At 48.1% G+C, this 17,384-nt stretch overlaps 1 protein-coding gene across 9 annotated transcripts in view; it reads right to left on the reverse strand.

Annotated features, from left to right (window-relative positions):
• LOC138815378 (queuosine-tRNA galactosyltransferase) overlaps positions 1–17,384 on the reverse strand; it is a 65,738-nt gene that overhangs the window by 27,311 nt on the left and 21,043 nt on the right. For all 9 annotated transcript variants that reach the window (XR_011368310.1, XR_011368309.1, XR_011368313.1 and 6 more), the window contains one exon: positions 17,269–17,364. Coding sequence is in view for 5 of the 9 variants with exons in the window: in XM_070004777.1 (XP_069860878.1) it covers positions 17,269–17,364 (96 nt within the window). In the remaining 4 variants the exon portion in view is untranslated. The remainder of the gene's footprint in view (positions 1–17,268; positions 17,365–17,384) is intronic.

The raw sequence follows: 17,384 nt of genomic DNA on the forward strand, positions 1-17,384 counted from the left end.
AAATCATTCCAGTGAGCACTGTGAGGTTTTCATAATGCTCCCCACAGCTCACCCCAGGACTAACATTGTTTCCAGGTGAGCTGTATCTGGGCTTTCCATTAGACATGGGATTCGTGGTGAGGAGCAGAATAAACTGTTTCATAAAGTGATGTAAGTATGTCAAATGATCCAAAATTCTTTCCTAACAGAAGTACGACTATGTTTCTAAGACTAAGGTTGTCTGAAACTGTTGCATCTACGATGAAAATTACTGGCTCTTGGCAGTGGCAGTAGGTGGAGAGCCTGCAAAAATCACATGTCCTAGACAGCTGTGCACCATCAGAGGTGGGGCAGCATCCACTGTTTTAACCTCTTCCCAACCAGCAGCCAAACAGCACTGGCAGCAGCTTTGGGAATGATCAGACAATTGCACTTGGGAATGATCAGAAGGGAGATGACTGCACTCAGGGATGATCAGAAGGAGATGACTGCACTCAGGGATGATCAGAAGATGACTGCACTTGGGAATGATCAGAAGGAGATGACTGCACTCAGGGATGATCAGAAGGAGATGACTGCACTTGGGAATGATCAGAAGGAGATGACTGCACTCAGAGATGATCAGAAGGAGATGACTGCACTTGGGAATGATCAGAAGGAGATGACTGCACTTGGGAATGATCAGAAGGAGATGACTGCACTTGGGAATGATCAGAAGGAGATGACTGCACTCAGGGATGATCAGAAGGAGATGACTGCACTTGGGAATGATCAGGAGATGACTGCACTTGGGAATGATCAGAAGGAGATGACTGCACTTGGGAATGATCAGAAGGAGATGACTGCACTTGGGAATGATCAGAAGGAGATGACTGCACTCAGGGATGATCAGAAGGAGATGACTGCACTCAGGGATGATTAGAAGGAGATGACTGCACTTGGGAATGATCAGAAGGAGATGACTGCACTTGGGAATGATCAGAAGGAGATGACTGCACTTGGGAATGATCAGAAGGAGATGACTGCACTTGGGAATGATCAGAAGGGGATGATTGCACTTGGGAATGATCAGAAGGAGATGACTGCACTTGGGAATGATCAGAAGGAGATGACTGCACTCAGGGATGATCAGAAGGAGATGACTGCACTTGGGAATGATCAGAAGGAGATGACGGCACTCAGAGATGATCAGAAGGAGATGACTGCACTTGGGAATGATCAGAAGGAGATGACTGCACTTGGGAATGATCAGAAGGAGATGACTGCACTTGGGAATGATCAGAAGGAGATGACTGCACTCAGGGATGATCAGAAGGAGATGACTGCACTTGGGAATGATCAGAAGGAGATGACTGCACTTGGGAATGATCAGAAGGAGATGACTGCACTTGGGAATGATCAGAAGGAGATGACTGCACTCAGGGATGATCAGAAGGAGATGACTGCACTTGGGAATGATCAGGAGATGACTGCACTTGGGAATGATCAGAAGGAGATGACTGCACTTGGGAATGATCAGAAGGAGATGACTGCACTTGGGAATGATCAGAAGGAGATGACTGCACTCAGGGATGATCAGAAGGAGATGACTGCACTCAGGGATGATTAGAAGGAGATGACTGCACTTGGGAATGATCAGAAGGAGATGACTGCACTTGGGAATGATCAGAAGGAGATGACTGCACTTGGGAATGATCAGAAGGAGATGACTGCACTTGGGAATGATCAGAAGGGGATGATTGCACTTGGGAATGATCAGAAGGAGATGACTGCACTTGGGAATGATCAGAAGGAGATGACTGCACTCAGGGATGATCAGAAGGAGATGACTGCACTTGGGAATGATCAGAAGGAGATGACGGCACTCAGAGATGATCAGAAGGAGATGACTGCACTTGGGAATGATCAGAAGGAGATGACTGCACTTGGGAATGATCAGAAGGAGATGACTGCACTTGGGAATGATCAGAAGGAGATGACTGCACTCAGGGATGATCAGAAGGAGATGACTGCACTTGGGAATGATCAGAAGGAGATGACTGCACTTGGGAATGATCAGAAGGAGATGACTGCACTTGGGAATGATCAGAAGGGGATGATTGCACTTGGGAATGATCAGAAGGGGATGATTGCACTTGGGAATGATCAGAAGGAGATGACTGCACTTGGGAATGATCAGAAGGAGATGACTGCACTCAGGGATGATCAGAAGGAGATGACTGCACTTGGGAATGATCAGAAGGAGATGACGGCACTTGCTATTCCCCAGGACCCATGAGCACACAGAACTTTTCGTCACACACTCCCAGTGACACAGGGACCTTCCTCTACACATGCTCCCATGTTTATTCTGACAGTCAAAATATGCCTGGCTAATGCAAACATGGGGAGTAGGCCTTACCCTGGCATGACAGCTAAGACTCTGACCCTCAAGAGAAATGATCGACTTTGGTCTCTGAAACCTAGGCTAGCTCACCGGGAGGGCCAGACTCAGGTGCAAAGTCCTGATCACAAGCTGGATACCAGTAGGGCAAGATGGCCAGAATTACAGTATCACCAAGCGATTCCATTCCTGTGTATAAACCCAAGAGAATTTTAAAAAGTAACTTAGATGATGCACAGCAACAGCTTCCCAACAGCCTATCAAAACATGGATGGAACACACACAATAGGATATTGTTCTCCCTTTAAAAAATGTGAGAGAGAAAGAAAGGGAAACACTTACTTGTATCTGCTTGGTTCCTGAGGGGCCAATAGACGAAGCTGCCACCTGTGAGATTATGACTGGACATCTCCAAGTCAGAATTCTGCCCAGCTGGAGGGATACGAAAGCTTCAGAGGAACTTCACTGGTCCTCAAAGAGTTGGTCCCCTGCTGTCCAGTGGGCTGTCACACGCACACACACACACACACACACACACACACACACACACACACACACACACACACACACGGGAACTCACACGTGCACATGAACACACATACACACCACCACCACATGGGGAGTCAAGCCCAGTGTGGAGACCCCTCTACCCAGCACACACACGTGTGTGCACACACATGCACACTACCAGCATGTGAGTACTCAGACCCAGAGTGGAGAACCCTCTACCTAGCACGCACACATGTGTGCACACACATGCATACCACCAGCATGTGAGTACTCAGACCCAGAGTGGAGAACCCTCTACTCAGCACACACATGAGTGCACACACACACACACACACACACACACACACACATCACCACCACATGGGTAGTCAAGCCCAGTGTGGAGAACCTTCTACCCAGCATGCATACACACATGTGTGCGCTCGCACACACATACACACACTCCACCAGCACGTGAGGACTCAGGCTCAGTGTGGACAATCCTCTACCCAGCAGCATGCACGCACACACATAAACATACACACACCGGCATGTGAGGACTCAGACCCAGTATGGAGAGCCCTCTACCCAGCATGCATACACACACACACGCACACACACACACACACACGCACACACACTCAGGCCCAGTGTGGAGAACCCTCTACCCAGCATGCACATACACGTGCGCGCGCGCACACACACACACACACACACACACACACACACACACCACCGGCACGTGAGGACTCAGACCCAGTGTGGAGAACCCTCTATCCAGCATGCTCACACACACACACCACTGGCATGTGAGGACTCAGACCCAGTGTAGAAAACCCTCTATCTAATTTGTACACACACACCACCAGCATGGGAGGACTCAGGCCCAGTGTGGAGAATCCTCTATTCAGCATGCACACACACGTGCACACACGTGCACACACATACCCCACCAGCACGTGAGGACTCAGACCCTGTACCCAGCGCACACACGCACACACACACACACACACACACACACACCACCAGTACGTGAGGACTCAGACCCAGAGTGGAGAACCCTCTACCCAGCATACACACACACATGCACACACATGCACACCACCGGCACATGAGGACTCAGGCCCAGAGTGGAGAACCCTCTACCCAGCATGCACACACACACATGCACACCACTGGCACGTGAGGACTCAGGCCCAGCAAAGCTCAGTGCAGCAGGAAAGGAGGCACTACCTCCACTACTGGGCAACAGATGCTTTTGTGTGAAAGTTGGTACTAAACTGTTTGTATGTGGACCTGCTTCTGGGGACTTGGAAGGAGCAGGTTGTGGTCACTGAGACGCCAGGCCGATGGCTACTGTGTTCTACAGGTGTGGCTCTGCACCAGCACTCACAGGGAGCACAGCACTGCGACCAACACTGCCTTCCAAATCCACCACCATGTTGCCTTTATTAAAGTTTTGTCATCTTCAAATGAGTGGGTCTGGAAGTATGGTAAAACAATAAAAGAGAGGCCCAATAAAAGTACGGTAAAACAAAAGTGTAATCTCAGGTTGTCTTTGACCTCTGGCTTCATGGCCTCCTGGAAGGGTATCTCCAGCTCTATATCAAAGCTGAGATGTGTAGGGAAATGCCACGGCTAGAACCACTGCTAGTGCCCGGATTCTGCTTGAACCTCTGTGGTAAGCTGGAAACAGGCTGGTTTACAATGACAACCAGATCATATGTGTGGCAGGTATGCTCTACGGAGCCCCAGGATCCTCCATCGAGGGGAGCTGAGCCAGTGCTGCAGGGAACAGGCTGGAAAATGAGAGGTGGAGGTTGCTGACTACGAGTGCCAGTGTCCCAGAAGGCTGCCCAAACAGAGGTGACTAACACAGTGGAAAAACTTTTGACAGCCAACATACATGCTGACTGGCTGAAAAAAAAAAAAGACCCAAGGAACGTTCAGTAACATATTCTTCTACTGGAAGTAAGGATTTAGGATCTTTACCAGCAACACTCAAAAATAGGAGGAACAGAGTTTAGGTAGGAGTGCTGGGATCCTATGCTGAGAAGGGTAAGTGCAGCATAACTCCAATGACTTTACACTTGGTGAAGCATCCAGATGCCTCCCCCCGGGCTCCCCCCCCCAGTGTGGTGTGAACAGTGAGGATGTGGGGTCCAGTCGGGTTTGTACCTGTGAAGATGGCTGAAATGTACTCAAGTGTGGTCCTCCCATGGCTGCCATTTAATAAGTCTCCTTTATCTACCTTCAGTAATATGTCTATTCGGCATATGGGGACAAGCGGTCAGACCTAATGTGGGACTCTTGGACTTTGGGCTTGGGTTCTGAAATTTTGGTTTCAATATTTGTTTTAAAGAAAGTGTGATCTGTGAGCAGCTGGGTACCCAATGGTCTATCCGGCTCTCTTCCCAACACCAACACATGCAGTGGATCACAATGACCAAGATTTATCAAGAGGAGGCAGAGGTTGGGGAGCATGGCCACACACAAGGGCCTGACAAAGAGAAGCAAGCACAGGACAGACAGTCAGAGCATTCAAGTGCTCAGGATACCAACCCTGAACCCAACGGGTACTGCTCGGTAAGGAAGAGTGCGAAGACACAGCCATCCCCACCACAGAGGCATTTTCTGCTAGAACCTGAGTCCAGTCTGGGGAAACAGTGGCCACCACCACTGCACACCCCAGAGGAACCCAGAGGCATGGTTTACACGCAGGCCCTTGCAGCATGAACTATCTCAAGATCCTGCCTGCCAGATTTCTGTGGAGCAGAGGCAGCCACCCTGAAGCTTTGCAAGCCAGCTTGGAGGGCCAGAGAAGCATCTAAGTTCCCAGCCTCTTAGCTCCTTCTCCCCTCAAAACACACATGGATCTATGATCCCAGGAAGCAGCCAGATGGCCTTGTTCATCCTCTTGTATCTCTAAGTGAACAGAGCAGCCTGTTCTCTGAAGTCTGGCATGCTGATCCTTTTTATACTCTCTAGGACACAGGCCTATCCCCTCTGTCTTGTATCACCCTGTTTTAATTTGCTTCCCAATCTTATGGGCTTTCTTCCAGTAAATCTGAGAAAACATTTTTTGTAGGAAATGGACATTTTGAATTTTTATATGAAAAGGTTCTTATTATATCTTTACTCATGACTGACATTTTGGTTAAACATGGAACTCTATATTCAAAGACATTTCTGGGAGGATTTTAAGCCTGTGCCCCCGTTTCTTCTAAATTCTGCTCCTGTAAGTCAAGAAATTCAAGGCCACTTTGATTCGTGCTTCCCACTTTACATGTGAAGAACTAAGACGTCTTGTGTCTGCTGCAGGCCTGCCCACACCCCTCGCCAGGGACCTGACTCACCTTCTGATCTGGTCTCTCACACCCTGCAGTTCTAGGAATTTTTTCTGTATTATTCTTAGTAATTTACTTCTCTTTATTTATGTTTCTCTCTGTATATCTGTATATTTATATCCATGTTACCCTCATTATGCTGGATTGTGAAATGTCAAACCAGCTAAAGCTGGGGACTAGGATTCCCTCCCTGCACCCTCTCCTCAGCACACGTCCAGGTCAGACTGGACAGGAGGAGATTGCAAGAGTCTGGAGAGAGAGGTAGAGACAGTGTCACTGGTCCCTAAAAGTCTGATGCATGTGGAAGAGATGGCAAGTAGCCATACACAATCCTTGGATTGATGAGGAAGTGTCCAGGGAAGTTACAAATGTATCAAGCAGAATGGAGCAGAATGGAAATGAGCCACAAAACCCATTCAATGCAACTGAAGCAGCTGTAAAGGGAGTTGGCAGCACTGTTTTATGAGAACAGAGGTCCCAAGACAAAAACTAAGCCCCACCTTAAAGAACTGTATGAGACAAAACCAAAAGCAAACAGAAGAAAAGAACCACGAAGGCAAAAGGGAGACATTAAACTAAAAATAGATAAGCAAGACTAAAGTTAACCATATAAGTAGCTAGGCTTATGTCATGTAAGATGTCAGAAATGACCAGCCCAGATAAACCTGTAGGGAGACTAACAGATAACAAGTTGAAAGGACCCAAACAACAACTATGAGAAATTAAAAGGAAGAAGTATCACTACACGCAGTAAGTAAAAACTCTAAATACATATATTTAACAATTTAGATGAAGTGTCAATCCCTCAGAAGTCAGTTTCACAAAACTATGATGAACTAGAAAATATGAATAGTCTAATAATTATGAGCCATATTTTTCTACATATTAACAATAAACAATTGAAGCTAAAATTAAGTATACAATAGCATTTAAAATTGGCCAAAAAGCAAGTGAAAGTAATAGCAGCCAGGCACTGGTGGCTCACACCTATAAGCCTAGCTACTCAGAAAGCTGAGATTTGGGTATCCCCATTCGAATGGGGATGAAATTTGAGGATTGGCTCAAGTGGTAGAGAACCAGCAGTGAAAAAAAGCAGAATGAAAACAAAGGACCTCAGTTCAAGGCCCAGAATTGGTTCAAAAAAGAAAAGAAAAGAATCACAGAAAAATTATGTAACTGATGGTGTGGGGGGAGAAGGGGGAAAAATCAGATTCCTGAATTGGAAAACAACACAGTAAAGACGTAATTACACCCAAACTGGTTTAAGGCTTAACACATTTTATATGACAGTTCCAGCTGGACTCCTTATAGATATAGACAAGATGGTTCTAAGATTTTTGTGAACAGGCACGTGAACTACAATAGTCAAAGATAATTTTGTTGTTGTTGGATGTGGGGCTCGAACTCTGGGCATGGGCGCTGTCTCTCCACTCAAGGTAAGCGCTCTACCACTCGAGCCACAGCACCATTTCCAGTTTTCTGAGAAGTTAATCAGAGATAAGAGTCTCATGGACGTTCCTGCCTGGGCCGGCTTTGAACTGCAACCCTCAGATCTCAGCCTCCTGAGTAGGTGAGCCACCGGCGCCTGGCGCAAAGATAATTTTGAAAAGAATACAGCTGAAGGATCACAGAAACCAGTGTTAAGAGTCAGTCCTCAGAAGTGTGTGCCTTGGGAGTGACAGATGCAGAGCAGTCATTCAAGTACAGGAAGTTCCGAGGAATACCACAGAAGGAGGGATGACAGAATTTTGCTTTTGTGGTATTAGTGATTGAATCCACAGCATACTAGGCAAAAGCTCTGGAAGCTGTGTCTCCAGCCCTTCTTTATTTTGAGACAGGGTCTTGTGCAGTTGTCCAGGCTGGCCATGAAATCAGGATCCTCCTGTGAGGATCATCATCTGTGAGCCAGGAGACTTTTACCAGACAGCAAATCTTCAGGACGAGGAATAGTGTCTGCTGTTTATAAATTAACAAATGTATAATTATTTTTGTTACAGCAGGCTGAAACAATGGAGATCAGTTGGGAGATGGTGTAACTCTGATGCAGCCGCTTTTGGAGATGAAGCAGCCATGTGTCCTGAGTGGGAAGGACTGCGCTGACCTAGACTCGTGAAAACACTCAAACCCTCGGCTTTGAACAAGGCACTGCAGTGAGGCCCGAGGCACACTGTGGCCCCCTCCCCCAAAGCTCCTGGTCCAAGCATGCGGCAAGGTCATCTAAGACGCCAGGAAGAGGGAAAGTGCCTGAGAACTCAACTTTTTTTTTTTTTTCAACTTTCCCATGACTCCAGAATTAATTCAAAACACAGAATTTTGGAACTGGGAGAGTTTGTGCCAACAACTCTACTATCTGAAAAAGCAGCCTTTTCTGTGTAGGCACCCAGCAGTCTGATCTCTGTTCTTCCAAGCTGGGAAAGATAGAGCTCAAGGGGCTGATCCAAATATCCAGGCACTTGTTAGAAATGCATATTCAGACCATAAGATGCATGAGTGTGGGTCTGACGTCTGTGTTGTATCAGATCCTACAGCCATCTTTACAACTGAGGAAGTTTGAGAAACACTAGTTTCAGTAAAGGTTCTGTGTTTAAAGAGTAAACTTAACTAGGAAATGTGCTTGTCTGAGTTATCTACCCTCGACACTCTGGGTGAACTAAGGTTTATGTACTAATGCTGGCATAATGTGATGCCTTTTCTTTCTCATTCATGCTATCCTTTGTTTCAAACTGCTACTGGGGGAGTTAAAGGCGCAGCATGACAACTAGCAAGCACAGATGGGGCAAGCACAGAAGTGGTGGAGGGCATCCAAGTCACCCAGTAACTGCCACGAGATTCACACAGGGGCAGAGGATAAAGAGCAGGACAGCCCTGGAGGCTGAGGGGAATCATTAAGGTGACTAACATGACCTAGCTTGGGGGACTGAGATTTGTGTGCCCCAAATTCACATACTGAGGCTCTAGTCCTTAAAGGGACTGTATTTGGAGATGAGGCCTTTAAGGACATAATTAGGTGAGTCCATAACCACACAGGATGGGTGTCCTTACAAGAGAAGGGTGCCATACACAGAGGAAGAGCCTGCCCCAGGAAAGGCAAGCTGGTGATACAGGCAAAGGGGGTCTGGAGGCCTCAGGAGAAACCAGCCTGCTGGCATCAGGAACAGACAGGCAGCACCGGCACTGAGACGTGTTGAGAGCCTGCCAAGAGAGCAGGAGCAGATGTGGAGCCCAGGGCAGGTACACTGAGAGGTGCACATCAGACCTCTTATTGACTAGCACAGACCAAAGAGGTTACTCCAAGTACCCAGACCCCACCCGCCAAGGCAAGAGCCAGCCCTCCACTGCCATACTGCTAGGACCCCAGGGCACCCTTAGACCCAGCAGGCTTTTTGACTAGCATTGCAGGAGCTATGCCTTGGTGCAGACACCTTTCAGTTCAGAATCTTTGGTGCTAATTTTACTGTCCTCTCATTACCTTTGTACTTGGCAAATATCTGGGCAGACATGACAAATCAAATCCCAGCACTCAGAAGACTGAGACTGAAGTCAGCCTGGGCTACCTAGGGAGACTCTGCCTCTAACAACAAGAAAATCAAACCTAAGCACTTGTCTTCATATCACAAGCCAGACTCAGCTCAAACCATGAACATAAACCTCAACTGGGGGCAACTCACCTTGGTAAAATAGCAGTGGTGATTTTGCAAATGTGATGGTTGCAACTTCCTCTGAGTTTATCTTAAGGGTCCTTTGCTAAAGGAGACTGTGCTTAAGTGGTCTACCAAACTCTCTGTCACAGCAGCTGTAACCCCGCTGCCCCTGGATTCAGAACACACTTCTGGCTGAAACTGAGCCTGCCCCATTTAAATTATGCCCTACGTGTTTAGTGCATAGTTTTCATATGACTCATATTCTACTAGAAAGTGCACAAAAGCAGACTCAGCAATTCCTCAGCTGGCTGGGAGGCTACTAGCTCTCCCTGGCTCTGACTCAAACTGCTGTGAGCACCTCCAAGACCTAAGATCTAGGATCAGGCACCATGCAGATGGGAAGCAGCGTGCAGGCAGTGACTCCACTTATTCCCTGGCAATTTTGCCAACCTTTACCTACAACTCCCACCCCGCCCTCGGACCTGCGGACCCACTCCTAGGGTTCCTGAGCTCTGGAAAAGTGGTGTGACCCTACTAGGAGCAGTTGGAGAACAAAATGGTTTCTCTAGGCTGCAGAATGCCATTGGTGGAATATTCATCCTCTTTAAATGTGAATCAAATCTGAATGCAAGAGTGCTTTCACTCTATCTGTTTTGGAAAACAAAACCTAAAGCCAGTGGTACAGATCTGACAGCAGGGAGCAAAACCTACAGGTCCTAACAGCTGGCAGGAGAGACTCAAAGCCAATTTGAAAGAGGTAAACAATTTGGAATAGCCAAAGAAATATATTAAAATGGCACACTAAAAGAGATGTCTCTCCCAGGGACTGTTAAACTATTAGGAGACTGTAGAGAGCTGCGAGAGGCCGCACCTGGAAGATGGCGCCGGCTTCCGCCCTCCGCCTTCCCGATGGCGAGTGCTCTCGTGGTAAACAACTCCTGATATGGCTAAGGCAAAGAATCTGGCTTGCTTCCGCGCACCTGAACCTATTGGTGGTTCCCACGTGGCGTATCAGGGTTGGCTACCCAGCGGGTATTTAAGGCTGTGGGGAATTCTCCCCGGGGTTGGGGTCAGAAGATTACTAAAAGGTCCTGAATAAACTGCGGAGAGAAGAGTCCGGTGTCGCGTCGTCATTACCGGCCGAGGCGGTAGCGACACGTGGTGGCCCGTACGGGGACTCAGCCACAACCCCAACGAGGACTCAGAACTCTCTGTGGTCAGGGTGGTGCACCGGTAAGTTCCCAGGTAAAAGGGGAATCCGCCACAAGAGCGGGGATAAGTCCCCAGGTAAAAGGGGAATCCGCCACAAGAGCGGGGAGTAAGTTCCCAAGTAAAAGGGGAATCCGCCACAAGAGCGGGGGGATTTTTGCTCTTCTCGGTAGATAAAGAGAGAGTGAGAACCCGGGGCTAGTCAGTAGAGTAGCCAAAAGTGAAAGTAAAAGCTTGTTTACCAGCTTTAAATGTTTGAAACATGGGCGCTTCTTTTTCGCACCCAATTTTTTTGGCTCTCAATGAGCTACTGCACTCAAAAAAGTTAAAAATAAAAAAGAGTACTTTAGAGAGATTTTTGAATGAATGTGACACCATTGCCCCATCGTTCGCTGTCTCTGGAAGCCTCACGGTGGCCTCTTGGGAGAAACTAGGGAGGGACCTAGATTTTGCCTCTGAACAAGGAACGCTTAAGAGCGGAGTGAGACCAATATGGAAACTGATAAGAGGCTGTCTCGAGGACCAGCGTTGCAGTGAGGCGGTAGAGAATGGTCAGGCCGCCTTAGAAATGCTGCAGGAAGAAAGATCAGAAAGGGCAGACAGCGAAAAGGAGGAGAGCAGGGGGGGGTCATGCCCTGATTTTGCCGAACTAGAGACCTCTGAGTCTACAGACTCAGAGGAATTACAATCAATCATAGAACAAATAGAAAAAACAAAGATAAGAAAGAGGAGGAAATGGAAGGAGAGAGAGGACCCAGATAAAGACGAATGCACGCCCTCCGTGCACCGCCCCACACCTTTGGCCCCTCCGCTCTATGCGGAGGACCCTGGAAGTGGCAGCCCCGGCTGTTCTTTCAGCCCAGGAGTGTGGAAAGCGGTCAGAACCGAGTTACATCTAGCCTGTCCAATATTTCAGGATCCACAGGGACAGCGGTATCATGAACCCTTAGATTTTAAGGTGATAAAATCTTTAGCTGAGTCTGTGCGGACATACGGAATCACGGCCTCCTTTACTGTAGCCCAGGTGGAGGCCCTAAACAGACACTGCATGACACCCGGTGATTGGAGTGGGCTCGCACGAGCTTGTTTGAGCCCAGGTCAGTATTTAGATTGGAAGGCCTTTTTGATTGAATTTGCTAGTGAAGAGGCTGCGGCCAATCAGGCTGGGGGAAACCCAGCTTGGGACAGAGATATGCTGCTTGGACAGGGGAGATTCGCCAATCAGCAGATAGGCTACCCGGTTCAAGTTTATGAACAAATCAATAAAATTGGCATAAAGGCATGGAAGGCCTTACCAAATAAAGGCGAGGTGAGTGGCAATCTCACCAAAATCCTGCAGGGCTCTATGGAGCCGTTTTCGGACTTTGTTGCTCGTATGGTTGAGGCCGCTGGCAGAATTTTTGGTGACCCAGACGCAGCCATGCCATTAATTAAACAGCTTGTTTACGAGCAGTGTACTAAGGAATGCAGAGCCGCCATAACCTCATATAAGAATAGGGGACTAGAAGCATGGATGAAAGTTTGCAGAGAGCTGGGCGGACCACTAACTAATGCTGGATTAGTTGCTGCTGTGGTGCAATTAACCCAGAAGAATGAGGGGCTGGGAAGATGGCTCAGTGGTAGAGTGCTTGCCTTGCATGCCTGAGGCCCTGGGTTCGATTCCTCAGCACCACATAAGCAAAATGAAAAAAGCCAGAAGTGACGCTGTGACTCAAGTGGTAGAGCGCTGGCCTTGAGCTGAAGAGCTGAGGGACAGCGCCCAGGCCCAGAGTTCAGGCCCAGGAAAAAACCTATTTAAAAAACGCTGCAAATTTGTCTAAACAGTTGTTTAGTTATCTTTTAGGTAATTGAACTGGGGAGTTCGACAGCCTGATGGAACAGCTCAGGGTTGCCATCGTCGTGGTGAACTCGACCCGAGTGGATGCCGGATTGGCGGAGGGGTTATCTTCATGGATCTCCGCTGCTATGAATCATCTCAAGGAGGGGGCGGGTTTGGGAGCCCTGACAGGCTTCCTGGTGTTAGCCTCCTTGGTATGTCTGTGGTGCATTTGCCAAATTAGAGGTTCTCAGCGTCGCAGTGCAGCCATGGTTATCCAAGCCTTTACAGTCATTGGAGCAGGTCAGTCCCCCTAAGCGTGGCTTGCCACCCTAAAACAATGAGCACAGATTGCAAAGCCAAAGTACTGCAGTCGAGAGGCATGAGTTTTGCCCTCGAGGAGAGCATGTTTGATTGCACACGGGTTCGATTCGCCTTTTCCCGTCCTTGTGAAAAACGAATCAATGGACAGGCTGAGTCATCCCTAGAGAAGGTACCCTCTGGGAGAAGGCTTGTATGCAGTCCTTGCAATTGCACAACAGGGATCAGACCTCTGTTCTCATCTGTGTTCTTTAAACAAAAAAGGGGGAACTGTAGAGAGCTGCGAGAGGCCGCACCTGGAAGATGGCGCCGGCTTCCGCCCTCCGCCTTCCCGATGGCGAGTGCTCTCGTGGTAAACAACTCCTGATATGGCTAAGGCAAAGAATCTGGCTTGCTTCCGCGCACCTGAACCTATTGGTGGTTCCCACGTGGCGTATCAGGGTTGGCTACCCAGCGGGTATTTAAGGCTGTGGGGAATTCTCCCCGGGGTTGGGGTCAGAAGATTACTAAAAGGTCCTGAATAAACTGCGGAGAGAAGAGTCCGGTGTCGCGTCGTCATTACCGGCCGAGGCGGTAGCGACAGGAGACACATCTATCATTTTTAATCTGGTTAATGGAATGGTCAAGCTCAAAATCATATGTAACACTTCTTGAAGAAACTACAGATCAAAATCGCATTTCAAAACTATTGTTTAGAGAAATAACATTTCTTACTTGAAGACACAATCACCTCTGGCTCACAGGAAGCCCACAGTGCACAGAGGTCTTCCCACAGTCTGGCGTAGGAACAGGAGGGAATGGCCATCCTCCCAGGGCTTGCTAGGTCCACTCACTGGGTGAGGCCTGGGAACCCAGGTGTCCAGCAGGACGCAGCAGAGCCCGACCTTGGCCTGGACTAGAGACCCTGTCTGGAGCAGGAGGGTTCAGACTAAGCCTACCCTGTGGAGCTGACAGCTATTTCCACTTCTATAAGGGTTATAAGGCTAGAGACCACCCAGCAGCTACCGTCTACTACAGCAATCTCCCAACAGCTTGGCCATTTCTGACTTATCTAAGATGGGTCTCTTCAGTGTGCAGCCCGAGTACAGAGGCTAGGAGGATGGGGCTGACTCGTGCTGAGGGCTTCACCCTCTGCCTCCATCCACCTCTGACTTCCCTTTCCAGGCTGCCTCACCACGGCTTCAGCTCACAGCCCTCTGCAAGCTCCAGGGCAGTTTCTGCCCAGCTGTTAGTCACTACCACCCCATGAACAACTGGGCCACCAGTACTGCATGGCCTTTCCCAACACATCCCTCCAAACCTGGCTGACTGGCCAAGGGTCCTACTGCCTCGAGGTGGCCCCACTGACCACTAGGCACTCTCCACGGGGCTTGTAGCAACGCTGACTGACTGTGACCACTCGCAGGACTCACATCAAGAGCTCTGACATGCTCTTCTTCACTCTATAAGGGCAGCTCAAAGAATGTCAAGCAGAAGATAAAAGTATGGACAAGCCAGGTTCCAGGGGTTCACACCTAAAATCCTAGCTACTTAGGCAGTTGAGATATGAAGAGCGCAATTTAAAGCCAGCCCAAGCAGGAAAATCCTTGAGATTCTTTGTTCTAATTAATAACCAAAACACTACAAGTAGAGCTGTGGCTTACATGGTAAAGTGCTAGCCTTGAGCAGAAAAAGCTTAGGAAGAGTGAGTGCCCAGGCCTTAGGTCAAACCCAGGACCAGAACACACACACACACACACACACTCTCTCTCTCTCTCTCTCTCTCTCTCTCTCTCTCTCTCTCTCTCTCTCTCTCTCTCTCTCTCTCTCTCTCTCTCTCTCTCTCTCTCTCTCTCTCTCTCTCTCTCTCTCTCATAGACCATTCTTTGCCTTTGGTAAAAATAAGGGTCTGGTTGTGTTCTTTTGTATGTAGTCAGTATGCTTTTGGGGTAGAAAACAATGACCTGATTTCAAAACTGTGTGCAAATGCAAAGGTCCTAGGAAGGTTAGAGAGCTGAGCTACTCAGCCAACTCAAGAACAATTCTAGAAGCTGTTGTGGTTATATCAGGAGGTAAAGGTCAACAAATGGTTACTGGGGAAAACAGAGTTTAGACAAATCAATGTATGTGTGAGCAATAGGCCTGTGACAGGATGCAAAGGAGAAAGTGTCACCTTGCAGCAAATGAGGCTGCACTAACAGATTATCCACATTCAAAATAATTAATTCCAATCCAGACCTTCACAGACAGAACAATACCCTAATAGTCCATGAGGAAGATCCTAAATAGATTTCTTTCATGGTATTTTAAATGGTCCCAGGGTGAAATGGAAAGACATCCTTAAAGCTAATGTAAACGTTCTATCTGAGACAGGACTCCATTTAACTAAGGTCCTACAAAACAAGGCATTCTACAGTCAGAAGGCCAGGGTCACACCTCAGAAGGAAGAGTTGAGTCCAAGCAATGGCTGAAAGAGCTAGAGGCCAGGCTTGCTTCTTGTAACTTTTTCTCACTCAAATTAGCCCCCTAATTTGTACAAATATAGTGTTTTAAAAAATTGTTTAAGGTTATGTTACCAATGAAGAGACACTTATTTCTTTCCATTAAAAACAAAAAAATCGGCCAAGCAGAAGCTCAAACCTATAATCCTAGATACTTGGAAGGCAGAAATTAGGAGATAGGGGTTTGAGGCCAGCCAGGCAAAAAAAGTTGAGATTAAATCTCAAGCAATGGCTGAGAGTGTTATTATGTACCTTTCATCCCAACAATACAGGCAAGCACAGGTGCGGAGCGTGTGGGGTGAGGTGCAGAGAAGCACAAGAGTATTTCAGTCTAGGCCAGTCAGCCCATAAATTGAGACCCTATCTCAAAAGTCAACCAACATAAAAAAGACTGGTGGGGTGGCTGAAGTGGTACAATGCCTGCCTAGCAAGCACAAGGCCCTGAGTTCAAAGCCCAGTACCACCAAAATGCATAAATAAAAATGAAACAAGTTTTTCATAGACACAGACCTAAGTCAGAGAGAGAGAGAGAAAGAGAGAGAGAGAGAGAGAGAGAGAGAGAGAGAGAGAGAGAGAGAGAGAGAGAGAGAGGGCGCAAGCAAGCCCATTGAGTATTTACTTGTAGTCTCCATGAAAGTTGCTGCCAGTGGACATGCAGTACTGACTTCTATTCTAAGCCAGCCTAAAACTGAACAAATGCTGGGACTGATGGCTTACAGCCATTTTGATGACTTAGAATGCAGAACTGTCTTCCAGCTCACACAGGTAGTCTCCTGAACAGCCACAGTTAGCTCTGTTTTAAGCATGCTTCCAAGTTTACTAAGACTGCAGCATTCCACGCACAATCTGTCACCCAGTGACAGCAACATTTAGCCAGGTCTCTGAGGCAGAGGCCTTCCCCAGCCATTCCTCGTACAGCAAGGGCTGTCCTGACACGAGGACGAGAGTCTCTGCCGCCCAAGGGTCATCCAAGGACCCAAGGAGGGTGGCCACCGATAGTCACCAACCCAGTGATGCTCATGGTTCTCATTCCACACTGCAGCTCAAACTGGAGAGAGCAGTTAGTGCCATGGTCACCTCCATCTGCTGGCACGGGCACCTTCGTGACACATCTACCCTCTGCTCAGCCTTTTGTCCATCTCTACACCTCTCCACCCAGTTACGGCTTTCCTCTACCCAGTACTACAACCATCCCTCATCCACTGCCATGGCCAGCACCCAGCTATCCTACCCCAGGGCTAGGGTCACTCTGACCGTTGACAATGTGCATGTCAGCAGGCTCAACAGACGTGTGAGGGGTACACTTGGAGACTCTGAAATGCCCTCTCTAGATTCTGAGCAACTTTCCCCTCCAAGTTAGTGTCCTGAATGGGAGCCTGCATCAGCCTGACTGTCAAATCTCCAAAGGGTGGGGAACTGTGCTCTACCTGATCACTGTCCAATCACCAGTGGACAAGTGAAGACATAGAAACTATACCCCAACAGTACACCAACTGCACTGAGAGGAAACATACAATTTCTCCTCAGAACGTCTCCTATTTCCTCTCCCCAGCCTAAGAAAACCAGGTTTGCAATAAGGACAAAAACAACCAATGATCAGTACCTGTGTCAGAAGCTGATCGGATGCCAACTGGTTGATCCAACGTGTGTATCGCTCAGTAGAGTTTGGGGGATCTCTCTGCACTTGGCATCCTATGATCTGTAAAACAACAACAATTA

This window comes from Dipodomys merriami, unplaced genomic scaffold (assembly GCF_024711535.1).
Source record: "Dipodomys merriami isolate MVZ:Mamm:240054 unplaced genomic scaffold, mDipMer1.0.p SCAF_1091, whole genome shotgun sequence".
Lineage (NCBI taxonomy): Eukaryota > Metazoa > Chordata > Mammalia > Rodentia > Heteromyidae > Dipodomys > Dipodomys merriami.